The following is an 18,083-nucleotide window of genomic DNA, read 5'->3' as shown; positions in this document are numbered from 1 at the left end:
AATCAAAACTTTGTTTTAAGAACAAATTTTTTATTTACAAACAAATTTTTAGACCAGCCATGTTGTATGCTGTGCCAATATGGACTAGTTGCTACAATACCAGAAAGAAGGCACTTCTGAGGATTCAAAATAAAATTTTGAAAATGATTCTGAAGTTGTCACCGTGGTATAGTACTAATGAACTTCATAGAATTTCTAATATTGAGACATTGCAACAAATGTCCAATAAAATAATTTCCAATTTTAGACAAAAATCCTCCTCAAAAAGCTCCTTGTGCCCTTAGTAGAAATTTGGTTAAGTTTAGTTTAAGTTTAAAACATTGTAATTACGAAGTGAACCGGCCGAGTGTCGAAAATCTCACTAATAAAGATAATCATAATAATAATAATATTGTAGGGTAATTCGCCAAATGTTGAACGGCTAATTTCTTCGCCTATTGTTGAACGCACGTGCATTTCTTATGGGAGTTCAACAATAGGCGACAAAATTAGCCGTTCAATATTTGGCGGTTTCCCCTAATTCCTACATGTTTCAATTCAACCAGAGGAAAAATCCTAATCTATATATTGCCGTGAATCGCATATTTGTCCCATATGAATAGGAAACCCAGCAAAAATGGGACAAATAGGCGATTCACGGCAGTATACATAAAAATGAATTTCTGTCTGTCTGAACCTTAAAGACTCCGAAACTACTGAACCGATCGGCGTGAAAATTTGTATGCAGATATTTTTGGGGCAGGGGAAAGTTCTTAACATGGTCCGAGACCCCTCCCCCTTTGGATAGGGGCTCCCATACAAACTAAACTCAAATCTCCTCACAACTCGAGAATTAATCAGAGAAAAAAAATCAATTTTAGGCGAAATGGAGTTCGTCGGGTCTGCTAGTGTATTAATAATATGTAACTAAAAATGTAACATAGCAAATAAGGATGATAGTGTTGAGAAAACACGGAGCACCTAGTCTAAGAGATAAATATATAAATGGGTGGTTCAGAAAAAGTTGGAAAAACTTCAAAGATTGGCTACTCTTTCAATAACTGGTGCAATGAGAAGTACGCCGAATAAAGCGCTAGGCGCTTTGCTCCACGTGCTACCATTATTGGATCAATTTATTCAGTTAGAAGCAGAGAAGACTGCTTTGAAGATCAAAAGAGATTCAAACCTCTTCGAAGGTCACCTAAAAGGACATCTTAGTATTCTAAACAAAATAAATATCAACTCACTTATCACAAACAATGATGACTGGATGAGGAGAAGATACAATTTTTATCGTTGTTTTGATGTAATTAATCTTGAGCGAAATACCTGGGCAAACGGTGAACCAAATCTTCGCTCAGGATCAATTGTATTTTACCCCGATGGTTCAAAGCTGAACAATCAAGTTGGAGCAGGCGTGATTAGCCCAGGGATAAATATTTCGATTGCCATGGGCAAATGGCCAACTGTTCAAGCTGAATTTCTGGCTATTCTTGAATGCTCTAAATTGTGCTTACGCAGAAATTATAGGCATTCAAATATTTGCATAATGTCTGACAGTCAAGCAGCATTGAATGCTTTGAAATCAGCAGCATGCAGATCTAAACTCGTTTGGGAATGCGTTCAGTCACTCCAAACCTTGGGTAGTCGTAACAAAGTGAACCTGTATTGGGTTCCTGGTCATTGTGGCATTGAAGGCAATGAACAAGCTGATATGCTGGCCAGACTTGGTTCATCTCGACAATTCATAGGTTCCGAACCATTTTGTGGTGTATCTACGTGTTCTCTTCGAATGGAACTCAAATCTTGGGAACATTCTAAAATAGAGGACATCTGGAAAAACACCTTGATTGCCAGGCACACCAAACGTATTCATCACTCGCAAAATTTTAGATCTTTTAAAAATGATCTTAACACATACACAGGCCTTATAACGCTGGTAGTCAAGGTAATGCAATTGCTCTAAATAGTAATGATGCGTCAACTTGACAAAGCTAGATCAAATGGGGCATATATCACAATAGAACTGATAAATGGTCGCAGTGATTAAAATACCCAACAAGGAAAAAAAGAGATGAATGCATGAATTAGATAATAAGCAAATAAAATTAGTAAAAAAAAATTATCACCATATCGCATATGCTCCTGGGATATTATCGGGATTGATCGCCGTTATAGGTGTGCCCGGTTCGAAAATCGTCGGCGGCGGTGTTTGTCATAACTTTGGTCGGCGATGGCAGCATTTCCAGCGTAACGTTAAAATGCATTTTAACCGGTGGCTGCGGCGTGAATTTAATTGCAATCGTTTCTTAAGGCAATCATACAATTAATCAATTTTTATTTTACCGCGTGTTTTTCTACTCCCATTTTAAAATGCCCAAATCTGACTAAATAATTTTCGATAGGAGCTCAAATTTAATCAACTGTTCAGCATAAGTAAGCAAATGATTTACCATTGTTTCAGTCCTATGCGCATCGTGTCCTATCCTAACTCGTGCTCTTGAATAAATACTGGAAAAAGAATGTGGTTCCCAAGATGGCCGGTTTGTGGCTTTTCTGTATAACCACCGAGGAATCGACGTGTCACTAACGCTTTGTGATTGTCCACCACTTTTTAACGGTCATTCACTTATTCGGGCGTTCGCTCCTTTCAAACTAGCACAACTTCATGACAATGTAAATACACAGGTCGATTGGTCGAATAAATCGTGTGGCCGTTTGGCAGAAAAGGACATTTGGCCGAAAATGTAATTTGGTTTTCTGCTAAACATGACTTTTGCTGGTCTCTCTTTCGGCATATGCACTACATGTCCAGCCCACTGTAATCTGCCGTATTTCATCAGCCTGCCTGCGTTTTTGTGCACTAGGCTCAAATCGTGATTCATGTGTCTGCGCTATTCACCATTTTCAACCAAACCGCCAAGTATTGAGTGTTTTTTCGTCCAAGAATTCGATAGTTTGCATCTTTTAACGTCCATGTTTAATGGTCGTACAAGGCGAGTGGTGTGTACAGAGCTTGTTTTGTCCATGTCTGTAGGCTGCGAGACTTTAGTTGGCTACGCAAACCATAGAAAGTCCTCACCTCGCGGCTAACGTCATTATCACATGTTACGGGTGTTCCAAGATATACGAATTCGTCGACAACCTCAAATCGCATCCCATCCATTTCCACCTCGTGGCCAACGCCGTTTGAACTGCCACGATTTCTGCCTGCCACAAGATACTTTTGACAGAGTTTATTATCAGTTCTATTCATTTAGTCTCCCGTTTGAAAGGCACGAAAGCTTCTTCCACTGCTCTGCGATCTCCGTTTCCTTGCACATTAAATCTTTGAATTGCACCTTCCAGAACTTTGTTGTATAGCAGATTTAAGAGCACATCGTCCTGCTTCAATCCATATCCAGTTTTCCGCGAGCGGTATTGGCCGCCAGCTTGCCTGCGGGTCAGTCTCTGATTTGACGTTTTTGGAGGTCAACTGCACCCACCGCTCCGAGCATTCTGACCAATGTTGCATATAAGAAGGTGCTGATTCAGTGAATCCAAGCCTTTTCATATACCACATTGATCAAAATGTTCGAATGGTGGGTGCAGTTGACCTCCAGAAACGTCAAATCAGAGACTAACCCGCAGGCAAGCTGGCGGCCATTACCGCTCGCGGAAAACTGGATATCGTCACGAACGAATCGGATGTCTCACCAGATATTTTGATGCTCGATTTCAATCCATCGAGCGTCGCACGAATCAGCCCAATAAGCTTCGCCGGAAAGCCATGTTCTAACATTATATGCTACATTTCGTCCCGTTTCACTGTATTCCCAGAATATATCAAGGATTTGTCGCATAGTAAACATCTAGTCTCCAGTAGCCTTGCGAGCAAAGGCGTAGGATCGTCAATTCGGAGATGGCGAGTTCGATTCTCGGTCCGATCTAGGATGTTTTCGGGTTGGAAACTTTCTCGACACCCTGGGCATAGTGTACTTGCCACACAAGATACATACTCATGCAATGGCAGGTATAAAAATGCTTTCAATTAATAACTGAGGAAATGCTAATAGAATACTAATTTGAAAAGCAAGCCAAGTTCCAGTTGGAATGTAGAGCCATTGAAGAAGCAGAAGAAACATCTAGTCCGTTGTTGATCGTACTTCTCGAAAACCGATTTGATATTCGCCGACAAAGGTCTCCGCAAACGGACGCAGTCTGCAGTTTCCAAAAGTGTTATACCTCAATAACTAGCACCATCGAGGCTGTGCCCTTATTGTAGATAGGACATGTAAGGCCATCAAGCCAGCTCGAAGGTATTCCTTCCAAATTATTTCAATCACTTGGTGGATTTTTTCGTTCAGCCGGCCACTCCCAACTTTTAGAATTTCGGCCGGGATTCCATTCTTCCCGTTCTTTAGTTCTCCTTCCATCATCAAATTCAGGTCCCGCACTCGCTTACTGTGTGCAATCGAGAAAGATGCAAGTTCGGCTGGCGTGCAGGGGGACTGGCAACTAGCGGCGCAAGAACGAGTGACCTGGAACAAGACATCACATTTGATTATGCTCCGGACAACACGGAGTGCACAACCATCATAGGTAGCTAGGCTCCTTCCACCTAGCAACCGCCCCTGCTCGGTTGGATAATAGATTTTCGGAGCTGTCATAGATCATGACTGTGTGCCGGTGCGCGTTTCTTGCGCATGTTGTGGATCGTTTTGTAGAACTTCCGTGCGTTGCTTTTAGCAAAGCTTCCCTCTGCCGCCGAAAGTACTTTTTCGTTGTAACCCTCTTACGCCGGTGTAGTTTTTCTTCTCAGCTGCCCTTGTTTCTTTATATCGTTTTCTATTTTGGCGTGTAGCTGCCACTAGCATGCGGCTCCTGGTCTGATTTTTCTCATCTGTCGCTTTTTGCCACACCACATAAAATCAGCCTTGCCGTTGGTTTCCTTGTGTGGTACCATACATCACTGTGGCTGTTGGATTGCCCGCCTTGTGGACTTGTTGCCACAATGCGTTCAAATTTTCTCCAGTTTTGCGTCCTTCGATTCTTTCGTCTATCGGCTTATGAGCGAATGTTCCGCAATGCCCTTGCCCGACAGTCACTGTATGTTTAGCCGCATGGTTTTCTCACGCCTAGAACAGGTGATGCTGAACAGCCTTTCCGGAATTTTACATACCACCAGATAGTGGCAGAGTCAATGTTTAGGCCTCGGAAGGTTATCACATCTAGTTATGACAACTGAGAAATGCCGACCGTCCACCAAAACATGATCGATTTGAGAACGTGTATCGCCATTTGGGTGTGTTGAGATGTGCTTTCGTATATTCTTGCGTGCTAAATAACCAGTCAACACAAGATCTTATATGACGTCACATAAGATGCTAAAGTGGAGGCCATATAGGTACTTCCCCATACAATATGTACGTTAGACTGGCCCAGGAAACAAAAAGTTGTCTAATTCCACGGGGCACCCCCCAGGATTGTGTCTTTGGGTGAGAAAATCAATCTCTGAAAATTTCAGCTCAATCGCTTGTTGCATAAGCTGGCGCATTTGATTTGAAGTTTGTATGGGGATTTCAGCCAAAATGTATAGAAAAATACACCTCCGTCACTCATTCGATCTGGAAATTGGTTCTGATTGCTCGATTGACCTCAGAATTGCAAAAACGGCAGTTGGTATGCTACAGAACAATTTCACAGAACATTGTATGATGATTAAATGAATTTTTATATGGATTTCGGCTGATGCGATTCGATCAAAAAACCCAAAAATACACAAATCAGCTTCTAATAATTCAGCCGAAAATTATATAAAAGTTCATTTAATCATCATGCAATGTTCTGTGAAATTGTTCTGTAGCATACCAACTGCCGTTTTTGCAATTCTGAGGTCAATCGAGCAATCAGAACCAATTTCCAGATCGAATGAGCGACGGAGGTGTATTTTCCTATACATTTTGGCTGAAATCCCCATACAAACTTCAAATCAAATGCGCCAGCTTATGCAACAAGCGATTGAGCTGAAATTTTCAGAGATTGATTTTCTCACCCAAAGACACAATTCTGGGGGGTGCCCCGTGGAATTCGACAACATTTTTTTCTCCCCATAGTAATCTGGGCCAGTCTAATGTACGTATATCGCCTCCACTTTGGCATCTTATGTTGCTTCATATACGATTTTGTGTTGACTGGGTAGGTGCTACAGATAGCCATTCCTCTGGCTGCGGCAAAATTGACTAACCCTAGGCCGTTGTCATTGGTAGTTGCGTGGAGGCTCTCCGTTCCAATTACTGAGCGAAAGAGCTCTTCCCTTCCGACCTGTTCGTTTGCGTCACCAATGATGAATTTCACGTCATGTTTTGGGCATTCTCCGTAGATCTTGTCTAGATCTAGACGCCCATAGAACTCGTCCTTCACATCATCGGGTTAATCTTTGGTTGGTGCGTATGGGGTCCTTTCACAAATTACGTAACGCTGACCGAGAAGGGAGGGCGTCAAGCCGAGCGTTACGATCTATACAAAAAAAACTTTGTAACGAGGGGGAGGGTGCTGGTCCAAAATTACCAAATTTAGCGTTACGTAATTTTAGAAACAACCCTGCATTTATCAAGCTATAGTTGAAGAACATGTCATCATGTCATACAGGTGAAAATGTCGACTTGGTGGAAGACATTTTTACACTAATGGCCAATTCTGTCAAATCACCATTTTAGCCTAACAGCTTTTTCGGTCAAATGACCAATACCCCATGTTTGCAAACTAACATTTTGGTTTGATGGGTTTCGGTCTAATGGTTTGTTCGGCCAAATGATATATTCGACCAAACATCTTTTGGCCTTGTGGCCCTCGGCTAAATAATTTCCAGCCGAATGTTTTTCGGCCGAAGGGACCTTCGCATCGTTTGGCCGAAAGTCATTGGGCAAAAAGCCACTTGGTCCAATGCCACTTCACCGAATAACACGTAAGGCTGAAAGTAATCAAACCGAATTCCATTTGGCAGAATTGATCATTCGATCACGTGGTACCATGTAGCCAGAAAGAAGCTCGTTGTTTCATCATTGTTCAGTTAAATGATCTGTTACGGCTGGTGGCCAGATGGGTTTTGGGCGAATGGTGTATTTGGCCATATGCCATTTTCGGCTATACAGCTTTCGGCCTTGTGGTCTTCGATCAAATGACTTTCGGTCGAACGTCTCATCCCTGTTCATAAATTTGATTTTAACAAGAAATTCTTTGTATTTCAACGGGAAATACATGTCTACTACTTCCAAAATCGAAAAAAACTGTTCCAAATTATCACGGAAGTTTACTTGGGATTTCTACGAGAATATTTTCGCAATTTCGAAGGAAATTCTTAGGATTTCAACGGGATTTTTTTTTTTAATTATCTACTTCCTAGTTTTTACGGATTTTTCAAGAAATTCATTGGTTTTTTATGAAAAATTCAAATTCAAAATTGATTAATCTGGAACATCAACATCAATCGGAAATTTCTACGGAAACTTTTCCGGCAAATTTATACAAATTTGAATCCGCGTGGAAAATTATAGGGGCGGCGTATATGTAATGTTCCTTATCTAATCGCCGTGCCGTGGATAAAGCTTATGTGTCTTTTAAGAGGTAGACAAGGAGGATTGGACACGCAAACAATATCAGGAAAACTAAGTATAATGTCGCTGACAATGAACGTGGGTTCATTTTTGGTGGTGGTAATGAAGTGGTCCTGGATGGTGTAAAATTTTAAGTTGTAGAAGAATTTGTGTACTTTAGAAATCTAGTGACGTGCGATAATGATGTTACCCGTGAAATGAAAAGGCGTATTGCAGCGGGTTAGGAACAAAAAGTCGAAGGGACAAATTATTGAAAGGGACAAAGGTTCCAAAGTGTTCTCATCTAATATGAACTGTGAATGTTCCCATGCTTATTATGAACTTTTTTTTGAGAATATAGTAAAAGCTCATTGTTCGTTATTTTCATTAACAAGATATGTTTGGTTTATATTAATCATATATTTTTATTTATCTCCATTTATAGTGAATATGACAGCAATGTGATCACAATCTGCAATATCAGAGACCCGACGACATCGATCGTTCTTTCCAAACAGTATACTGACACGGTAGGATCCCGATGGAGGCTGAATGTCTACCCAAAAGGCAATAACACTAATGGTCGATATCTGAGTACGTATGTGGAATTGTGTGACGGAGTTGCAGGCAGGTAATTGTTTGCCATTCAGATATTCCAAGCGTGCCAATCCTAAATACTATCAAACACGCTTAGGTATCAATACATCGTTGAATTGCTGCACACGGATTCCGATCGACAGTTGAAGTTCCAGTCTGAAGATCATTTCCGAGTAGGCGAGATACGAGGCTACCAGAAATTCATCAGGGTGAAACGAGTCTTGGAAGAGGGATACCTGAACGATGATGGCTCGATCTATATTCGGCTGTCGATAAGACCGGCCACACTAGCTCTGCGCTGCCAATACCAGGAGGAATACCAAACACTGAAGGAGGAGAAGATCCTGTTCCAGTTCAACAGCCAGTTGAGTCAACACCTAACTAAGATCCGGACCTTACGAGAGGATAATAGCTCCCTACAAAGTATAGCCTATCCGGAGTATAATTCAAACATTTTTGTGATGCGAAATTTTAGCAGTTTACGACAGAATAACGAAGATATTTGTTCAGACAACAGCTACGACGACCTGGGGTGCTGCTGGAGACTTATTGTGTTCCCGAATGGGGATAAGGATGGGCAAGATGAATGGTTGAGTGTGTATCTGCGGCTATTGGAAGGAATTCCAGGAAGGTAAAGGTAGGCTTAATTGGATCGTTTCGCTTCATAATCCATTTCATATTTCAGTTACGAATACTGTGTCGAACTACTGCACAACGATCCAAACAAGACTGTTAAAATGGAAGGGACGCAAAAGTTCGAGATTCAGGAACGATTCGGATGGTCAAAATTTGCCCGTTTGGATATGGTCTGTGCCAATGGGTTCATCAACGAAGAGCATGATTCGCTGTACTTCCGGTTTTCGTTAAGGCCTCCGAATTACAAAGCCAAATGCGATTACCAGCAATTGCTGCGAGTGGACGCAAAGCGTGAAAACGAATTGCTTAAAGGGTATGATGCAACCTTTGAAAAAAATATATATGAATTTGTGTAACTGTTTCTGATTTACCATAGTGAGTTGATTCCGGCGTACAGCACGATCACCTACACGTTGAAAGGCTTCTCGGAGATGCAACAGAAGGAAGGGTTCGTTTACTCTGATCCTCTGGTGGACGACCTTGGTTTCACATGGCGGCTGTTAATCTATGCCAATGGGCATAACGAGGGACGAGGGTGTCACCTGAGTGTGTTTCTGATATTATTTGAGGGCGTCACCGGAAGGTAAGTTAGATTTTTTTTTCATTTAATGATTCATACAAAGTGAGGCTTGAAATTACAAAAAAATGTCACGAAATGTCATCATTTGTTAATCATTTGTCATAGATTTGGCTGTCAAGCCTCTATTTCGAATTTAGAACAAAGTTTTGCTAGATAAAGTTTTAGAATCGTTCAAGCGATTCATGTTCATCAAAGCCGTGAATTGTAAGAAAAATATTTAGAAAACGTTTTTTTAGCAAATTAATCCTATTAAACCGAAATGACATTTCTCTATACAATACAATACAAAATTAAAGAAATCCAAAATACTCCACGGATTTGTTAAATAATTTACGAAATTTTCTTGAAGCTTTATTGTTGCTTACTCAAGTTATTATTTTCGAGTAAAAACATCCAGGGGGTAGGGATTTTTTTAAAATATTTGTGTCGACCCAATTTTATTAATTAATGCGTACTATGTAGCAGTTTGGATTTAGAAATCCCCTTTAGAATAGCTATATAATATAATGGTTCAAGCCTTGGTTCAAGCTTCCCGCAAAGCGCATCTATTAAAAGGGTGCTGCCGCTGGGCCATTAGGCCGAAGGCGATTAAGCCGAATGGTCATTGGGTCGAATGGGAAGTAGGAAGTGAATAGTAAAAGTGAGAAGTAAGAAATGAGAAGTGAGATGTAAAGAGAAGTGAGAAATGGGAAGTGAAAAGTAAGTAAAGAGAAGTGAGAAATGGAAAGTGAGAAGTGTGAAGTGAGAAGTACGAACCGAAGAGTGAGAAATGAGATGTGAGAAGTGAAAAGTGACAAGTGAGAAGGTGAGAAGAAGTCGGAAGTAAGAAGTGAGAAGAGGGAAGTGAGAAGTGAGAAGTAAAAAGTAAGAAGGATGAGGAAAAAAAGAAGGACGAAGGAAGAAGTAAAGAAGAAAGATGGAGAAATGGGAAAAAGAAAGAAAGAAGAAAGAAAAGGGGAAAGGAAGAAAGAAAAAGAAAAAAAGGGAGAGGATGAAAAAAGGAAAAAGAAAAAGGAAGGAAGAAGGAAGAAGAAAATGAAAAGAAAAAGGGAAGCAAAAAAGGAAAGAAAAGAAGGAAGAAAGAAAACGAAAGAGTTAAAAAGGAAGACGAAAGAAGGAAGCCAGATAAAGAAAATGGAAGAAAAAAAATGAAAATGGAAGAAATAAAAGCAAAAAATTGATTTTAAAATTATGTTCATCACTCAAAAGAAGCGAAAATGGAAGAACATGAAAGATGGAAGCAGCAACAAAAAAGAAAGAAGGAAGAAAGAAAGGATTTAAAAAAAACATCAAAAAGAAGGAATAAAGCAGAACGAAGAAGGAAAAAGTAAGAAGAAATAAAGGAGAAGAAAGAAGAGAATGAAAAAGAAAAAAAAGGAAGAAGTAAAAACGAAGAAGTAAGAACGAAGAGATATGAAGGAAGATGGAAAAAAGGAAAGAAAAAAGAAAGAAGGAAGAAAGAAAAAAAATGAAGGATGAAGCAAAAGCAAGAAGTAAGAACGAAAAAGAAAGAAAGAATAAAGACAGAAGAAGAAAGAAAGAAATAAGAAGAAAGAAGGAAGAATGAAGAATGAAGAGGAAGAAGAAATTAGAGGATAGAAGAAAAAAGTGAGATGGTAGAATAAAAAAAAAAAGATGAAAGAAAGTAGGAATAAGGAAGATAGAAGATGGAAGAAGGAAGAAGTTAGAAAGAACTAAATAGAAAGAAGCCAAGAAGAAGGAAGAGATAAGAAGGATGAAGGAAAAAGGAAGAAGATAATAGAAGAAAAAGCAAAAATAAAGAAACATGAAAAAATGATGGAAAATGTAGAGGGAAGAACTGACTTTTCATTTCTCACTCCTTACCTAATATCGGGAGGCGAGTAATTCAAATAGAAGAAACAAAGAATAATTAAGGAAGATAGAAGAAGGATAACGGAAAAAATAAGAAAGACGGAAACGCGAAGCAGGAAGAGGGAATGAAGAAGAAGTAAGAAAAGAGACGGAAGAAAAAGAAAAAAAGCTAAAAGAAGGAGGTAGGTAAATTTATTAATGAAAAAGAGAAAAAAAAGCAAAAAAGAAAGAAGACGAAAGAAGGAAGCAAAAGAAGAAAAGGAAGCAAAGGAAGAAGCAAAACAGTGAGGTGGAACTTGAAAGAAAAAGAAAGAAAGGTGGAAGAAAGAAAGGAGATGAAATAAAAAATAAAATAAAGAAATAAAGAAGAAGGAGGAAAAAGTGAAAAGAAATAAGGAGGAAGCAAGAAGAGAATGGAAGAAGAAAAGAGAAGAAGTAAGAACGAAGAAGGATGAATGAAGATGGAAAAAAGAGGGTAAAAAAAGGAATAAGGAGGAATAAAGAAGGATGATGCAAAAGCAAGAAGTAAGAATAAAGAGTAAAGAAAGAATAAGGGAGAGAAGAAGGAAGAAAGAAGAAAGAAGAAGGAAGAAAAATGAAGGAAAAAGAAAGAAGGAAGAGAGAAGAGGAAGATGAAAGAAAAAAGAAGGTAGAAAAAAATTAGATGTTAGAAAAGATTAATCCACCTAGTGGTGGTGGTGCCTTTCTCGACCATTTTAAAATGTGTGCGCAAGAATATAGGTGAGTTAGGAGCTAGGAGTAAAATAGAAAAATTTCTGCATCCGTTCTATGAAAATCGGATTATTTCAGACAAAGATATGCTAATATGAATTTCAACCAAATGTTTCCTTTTTCAATCTTTTCGACATAACCCTATCCGATCTGACAAATATTTAATAGGAAGCAATGCGACAAGATTCCACATCGAATGTAACTTATTGCTAATAAATCGATTAAGGTTAAGTACCAAACAAGTGAGCTAGACTTTTTTACAACGCACGCTCTTTTATAACACAAAGTATTTTGGCCATAACTTCCAAATCCAATCTACCAAATTTTCAATAGAAAACGATGGGACAGGATTCCGCGCCGAATGCAACTTTTTGCGAGTCGGAGAAAAGCCAGCCTAGGACTGAAAGTCTCCTTAATAAAGAGACAAAAAAATTTTTTGCGGGTGAGTCGGTTGAGGGTAAGTGCATTAAAAGTAAGCAAAACTTTTTTTACGCTTTTTTATAACAAAAAGCATTTTGGCCATAATTTCTGAGCCCATAGTCCGATCCCGTCAATTTTAAATGGGAAACAATAGGACAGGATTCCGCGTTGTTGATGCGAGTAAATCGGTTGAGGATAAGTGAATTAAAAGTGATCTAGACTTTTTTACGCTCTTTTGAATGACAAAAAGTATTTTGGCCGATCTGCTAAATTTTCAATAACGTAAGTAAAGAGAGTAAAGGCCAAAAAGCAATATCAGCGGAATGGCGACTCTTGTTTTTGGTCCACAACTTTCGTCCAATTGCACAATGGGGTGATATTTGCATACCAATGGAAGCCAATAGGCATAAGCTAATAACTGGTGGATAGATTAGTTTTATTTCATCTATTGGAAAATTTGTATTAACAATAATGTTAAGCGTAGATTTTATGTCATGTCGAAAAAGGTGCTCGGTTGTCGGCACCCTAAAAAAACACTCAAAATGGAAAACTATGAAGTGGGAGTGTTATGGCTGGAAAGATCAAGATGTTTTGTGTCAATAGCAATGAAATTTATTACCTTTAAGTACATTATACACATTTTATCAAGATTTTAAAAATAGTTAGTTCTGCTAACAACTTGGATTACAGCCTGAATTTAGGCAGTAAACTGATGATTTTCCTTGATAATCAACGGGGTGCCGATAACCGAAATAAGTAACCCTTTTGAAAAGTGAAAATAATAGTTAAACTGCGACTTACAGGGTTATAAACTAATTAACTTAGTTTATCGAATTGAGATGATGTCTGTAGGTGAGTATTTGTATGTATGTGTGTGCGCAAAGCACGTACAAACTTATCAGCTATTCTTAACCACTTATCATTGACCAATTTGTTCGCAAAAAAATTGCATTCAACGGCAAAACTTGTCATGAATAAGAATTAATGTGAATTATAGAATATAATTACCAGTGCTATTTTTAACTTTCTTAAAAAAAATTTCCATATGTAAAACATGTGAAAGGCATCAATACCGATAGGTGGATTAATCAGGCATTTTCTCATTTATATTAGTCCAATCACCACTGGAAACACAATGATAACAAAGAAGGAACATATTAAGATTCACTGCTATCGAAATAAACCCTGGAAGGAAGATAAAATTGCGTTATTTAAACATTATCCACTTCCCCCGCAGTGTTTGATAGGTAGGGGTAAGTGTAAAATCTATTAACTATTTGAATCATTTGTTTGAGAAACTGCATAAGTCCATTTTACACTATTTCGAGAAAACAACAAAAAACTGTTTTTGAACAAATTGGCACCGAATCTTTCGATTTCTTTGATACAGATCAATAGTTTATGGCAGAACTCAACACCCTGGAGTACTTTCAGTGCAAAAAATATAAGCAGTACTCCACAATTGCTCTTCAAAGTACGTGTACATATGTAGTTTCTCAAACAAACGAAATTTTTTTCATACATTCCTGAAAAAAAAATTTTTTTCGTATTTTTTGCCAAAATACGTATTTTTGGACGAGGATTCAGAATATATAAAAATCTCATTTTGGCCAAAAATGTTACATATGTAGTTTCTCAAACAAACGGTTCATTTGCTTTCTTGGTACAAACCACTACCAATCGAATGGGATTAGTTTATTTGTATTATAATGGTCACCTGTGATATAAATTCACTTGAAAAAGGATAATTGGTGCAAATGAGAATTGATTTTATGAATGCAAAAATCAACTTTTCGCGAAACCTAAAATTACAGCTCAAGCGTTAACCGTGTTATTGCATGTATTGTACAAATTTCAACATAGTATTAGTGTGAGCATCAAAGTATATTCTTGCATAATGTTATGATGTGGTAAAAACTGTAAAGTATGCACAATTCCAAATTTTTTGAGTCGATTTTTACACTTACCCCCTTTTTCCACTTCCCCCAGTGTACCTTATATTATGTGGAAGATATTGATTTGGAAAATGTATTGGAGGTAACCACTTTCCCTTCGATGGGACTCGAACCCATGACCCTACAGTACGCTAGACTGGTGCTTTAACCAACTAAGCTACGAAGGACCTTCGTCGATATTTTTGTCGTTCAAAATCTGCCACGCCACCGTGGGAATTAAAAAAAAACTTACTGGAAATGGGATCAATTCCGCTCACAAAAAGAACAAAAAATGGTTAAAATTAAATTATCCAGCGTTCTAAAATATCGCAACTTATTCGCAGTGTACAGCATTTCTGCGCACATGATGTGCATTAGTCACAATATGTACGAATCGTCAGGAGCCTCCACTAGAGAAGTCCTTTTTGGTACCGGCCTGATAATATTGTAATTGTATTTTTTTTTGTAATTTTATTCATTCAGTTGTTACGTGATGAACTTGTCCTTATCAGCCTTTCCCTCTCATTCCAGCCGGTTCGAGTACCGCGTGGAGCTGCTCCATCGCAACCCGCTGGCCAACATCAAGATGGAGGGCGTTAACGTGTTCAAGCTGAAGAAAATCTGGGGCTGGCCGCAGTACATCCACCACGATCGGCTTCGAGACGAAGGCTATCTCAACGAGGACGACACGCTCGAGTTCCGTCTGTCGATCTGTCCACCCGACATCAAACTGAAGTGCGAATACCAGCAGGAGTTCATTAGGAAGCTTAAGGAACGTCAAAAGTAGGTCAATAAGGCGCGGATGGTGCAGCGTGTGAGAAGATTGTGTTAATGGACGATTGTGCAAGTGAGGACGAAATACGAACAGGGATCAGCTTGACGGACAAACAAAAGGCGTGGCGTGGTTGTGATGAGGAAATTAGTCGTGGGGTGGAATGTCTGTGAAAAGAAGGTTTTGACGTGGTAGACGCATACCACTCCAATGGCGAAGAGAAAATATATTAAAAAATGCGTGGCGAGGGTGGCGGAGTAGGTAGTTCAAAGGTATCTTTGAAGAAGTTTATTTTTAGAGCGCAGAAATGAACGAATTTAATAAACGCTTTGAAACGAGGTGTCAACGCGCACAGTAGGCGAAAAGGTGCGACGACGCCGCCGCTGCTGCCATCGATTCATGTTCCTTGGTGCGGTACAAGTGTTGCTTTTCTTTTTTAGTTTTTCTCTACCTTAATGTCATTCGGTGGGTCGTCTTCAAATACCGGGGAAACGAAACATATTTTCTATTTATTTACAAACACCTCATTTTCTGTTTTAATCTTTTCGCTGAATGACTGTATTCTTACGCAAGTGTTCGGTAACTTATAACTTAGGTAAAGAAAGATGGATGATTTTCAATAACCATCATGATTTTTTTTCTGTTTTTTATTTTTCAATAATAAAACTAGGAGAATTCAAAATATGCAAATATTTTAATGATTCAAACTGGTTCGAAAATAAAAAATTGCAAATTTAATGTTTTGTGTGTAAATGCGTGTGCTATAAAGATGTGCAAATTCAATATATACTCAGCAAAGCGGTTGATTATTGAATGGAAAATGAACGAAAATCACCATGAAGGGTAGAAATAAAAGGGGATCGTGGTGATTGAAAATTAGGTTATGCAGTGTTGTGTGTGACAAAACCGAGACTGGAGTGCGAGAAATTGTTTTAATGCTCATAACACAATTCACGTGAAATTCATTTTTCCGCTAAGGAAGCTTATCATTTATGTTTAGTATAGGCAAGTGAATTGATTATCTTAGTTGAATTTAATTAATTTAACAAAAGTTGTCAACTTTATTTGAATTGAAGTTCTATTCAACGACATGCTCAATTCACAACCGTTTATCCGAGACATTATCCGCGAATTATTTTGTTGACTATTAAGTAATAAGGCGAAAACAAAAGTGTTTTTTTGTTTTTTTTTTGTCAAAAATAACAATTCATCGAGGAAAAAAATCAAAATTTTAGAAATATTTCATGACTTTCCAAAATATTTGTTCACAATGAGTTTTTTTTAATTTTATTCATTTAAATATTAAATCTTTATTTACATCTTTTTAACCACTGTAAAAGTACTAGGGCATCATTTTATGAAAGTATTTGTAACGACCTAAATCGGATGAATTTATATAAAAAATCAACTACAATAAATTTTCCAAATTATATGAATTAAACGAAACAAGATGGAATCGATTCCTATAACGTCTTACTGGTAATATTTTGCTTGGGGTAGCTAATTATTATCATACTTTTTAAACACGATCAAAATGAAATTGTAATACTAGAAGTGACATAATATTAGTCATTTAGTCGATCTGCTTGGTTGAGGAGATTTTTTTTTTTGTTCGGCTAAGTCAACATATATGTAAGAACAACATAAACTATGAACAGCGCCAAACATACATGCAGCCTCAGATACATTGTGTCATTTTTGCTTAAATCGACATTGACTACGATGAATAACATTTTGAAGAGCGAAAGAAATTCCTAAATGAAATATAGAGTGATTTTAAAAGAAATGTATCCATTATTCCATTTTATATCACAGTTCAATTGTATGGATGTTATGTCAAGAAACATCATGGTTAAATAAAGGTGCGGAATCAGCATCGATTGGGTAAGAGTACGTTTTCGATTTTTTAAAACACGACAATCCGACTTCACTACACCCTTTCGATTAGTTTTTAGGCCACTTTGGTCATGTAAGCAAAAATGTCAGATTTTTTTTCAAGTTGATAGACAATCTGCAGTGATATTCGTCGCTCCCTTACGGTACTTAAGTTGAATATTATGTGACTGGATCTTGAGAGCCCATATTAGCAACATACAGTCACTCTCAAAATTGAGCGTACAGCATGGATAAGATGAATATTTTCGAAATTTCCTAAGGAAATTTAATTGTTGGCTCGGTTGTTTTTAATGCATTTCAATATTTACCCTTTCCTTCAATGTATGCGTACATAAAATGGTTGAAATTTTTTCTCTAAAGTTCATTTATTTGAAAATAATCTCAAAATACGCCTATTGGATGTGACAAAATTGAGCGTACAGCTAATGTTTTTCTGTAAAATTTCTTATTATAAACACGATTAATGTATTTTAATATTGTTTTTTCATGATTATATTTATAATAATAAACATTCGCTACTTAAACATTCAATGTTTTGAAATTAAACCATGTTTCAATGAAAATGGCGAACAAGTAAGATGTATAAACAATGCTATTTAACAATTCAGTACTGCTGGGCAAAACAGATGCTTTAATATATGGATTTCACCGGCATCGTGTCTTATATATGATAGATAATCGAAATCGAGCGAGACATACGATAAATTTGGGAAAATTTAGTCGGTAAATGATGAAAACAGATATAAACATACAAAGAAAACGACAAATGTTGGGAACGGCATATTTCAAATTAAGTATAACTTTATTTAAAAGTCGATGTATAGGTAGCTTATAAGCTCAGGACACTCATTAATAATAATATTAATAAAAGAGCAGCACACGGATACATTATAAGATGTCATTTTATATTTGAAGGCTCAGTCACCGTAGGAACAAATTTGGTTGAATCATTTAAATTCACCAAGATATCATTGAAAACGCTGCCGAACTCTTAAAAAAGTTTATTTTTACTCGCCACATGGAAATCATCCAATTGTATCCCCTATGGAAACAGACCGTGGAGTTCAATCCAAATTTAATTATGAAATTACGATTTTAAGCTATCTTTTCAATATTCAATCAGAAGTGCT

General features: G+C 37.8%; 1 protein-coding gene across 10 annotated transcripts in view; it reads left to right on the top strand.

Moving 5' to 3' along the window:
* LOC134227455 (uncharacterized) overlaps positions 1 to 16,843 on the top strand; it is a 79,307-nt gene extending 62,464 nt beyond the window's left edge. For all 10 annotated transcript variants that reach the window (XM_062708965.1, XM_062708962.1, XM_062708961.1 and 7 more), the window contains 5 exons: positions 7,999 to 8,184; positions 8,248 to 8,781; positions 8,836 to 9,099; positions 9,163 to 9,369; positions 14,817 to 16,843. In XM_062708965.1, the coding sequence (XP_062564949.1) occupies positions 7,999 to 8,184; positions 8,248 to 8,781; positions 8,836 to 9,099; positions 9,163 to 9,369; positions 14,817 to 15,072 (1,447 nt within the window). In that variant the 3' untranslated portion in view covers positions 15,073 to 16,843. The remainder of the gene's footprint in view (positions 1 to 7,998; positions 8,185 to 8,247; positions 8,782 to 8,835; positions 9,100 to 9,162; positions 9,370 to 14,816) is intronic.
* Positions 16,844 to 18,083: the final 1,240 nt, after the last annotated feature.

This window comes from Armigeres subalbatus, chromosome 3 (genome assembly GCF_024139115.2).
Source record: "Armigeres subalbatus isolate Guangzhou_Male chromosome 3, GZ_Asu_2, whole genome shotgun sequence".
NCBI classification, from domain to species: Eukaryota; Metazoa; Arthropoda; class Insecta; order Diptera; family Culicidae; genus Armigeres; species Armigeres subalbatus.
The sequence above is the reverse complement of the archived record's forward strand: the minus strand, read 5'-3'. Positions and strand labels throughout refer to the sequence as shown.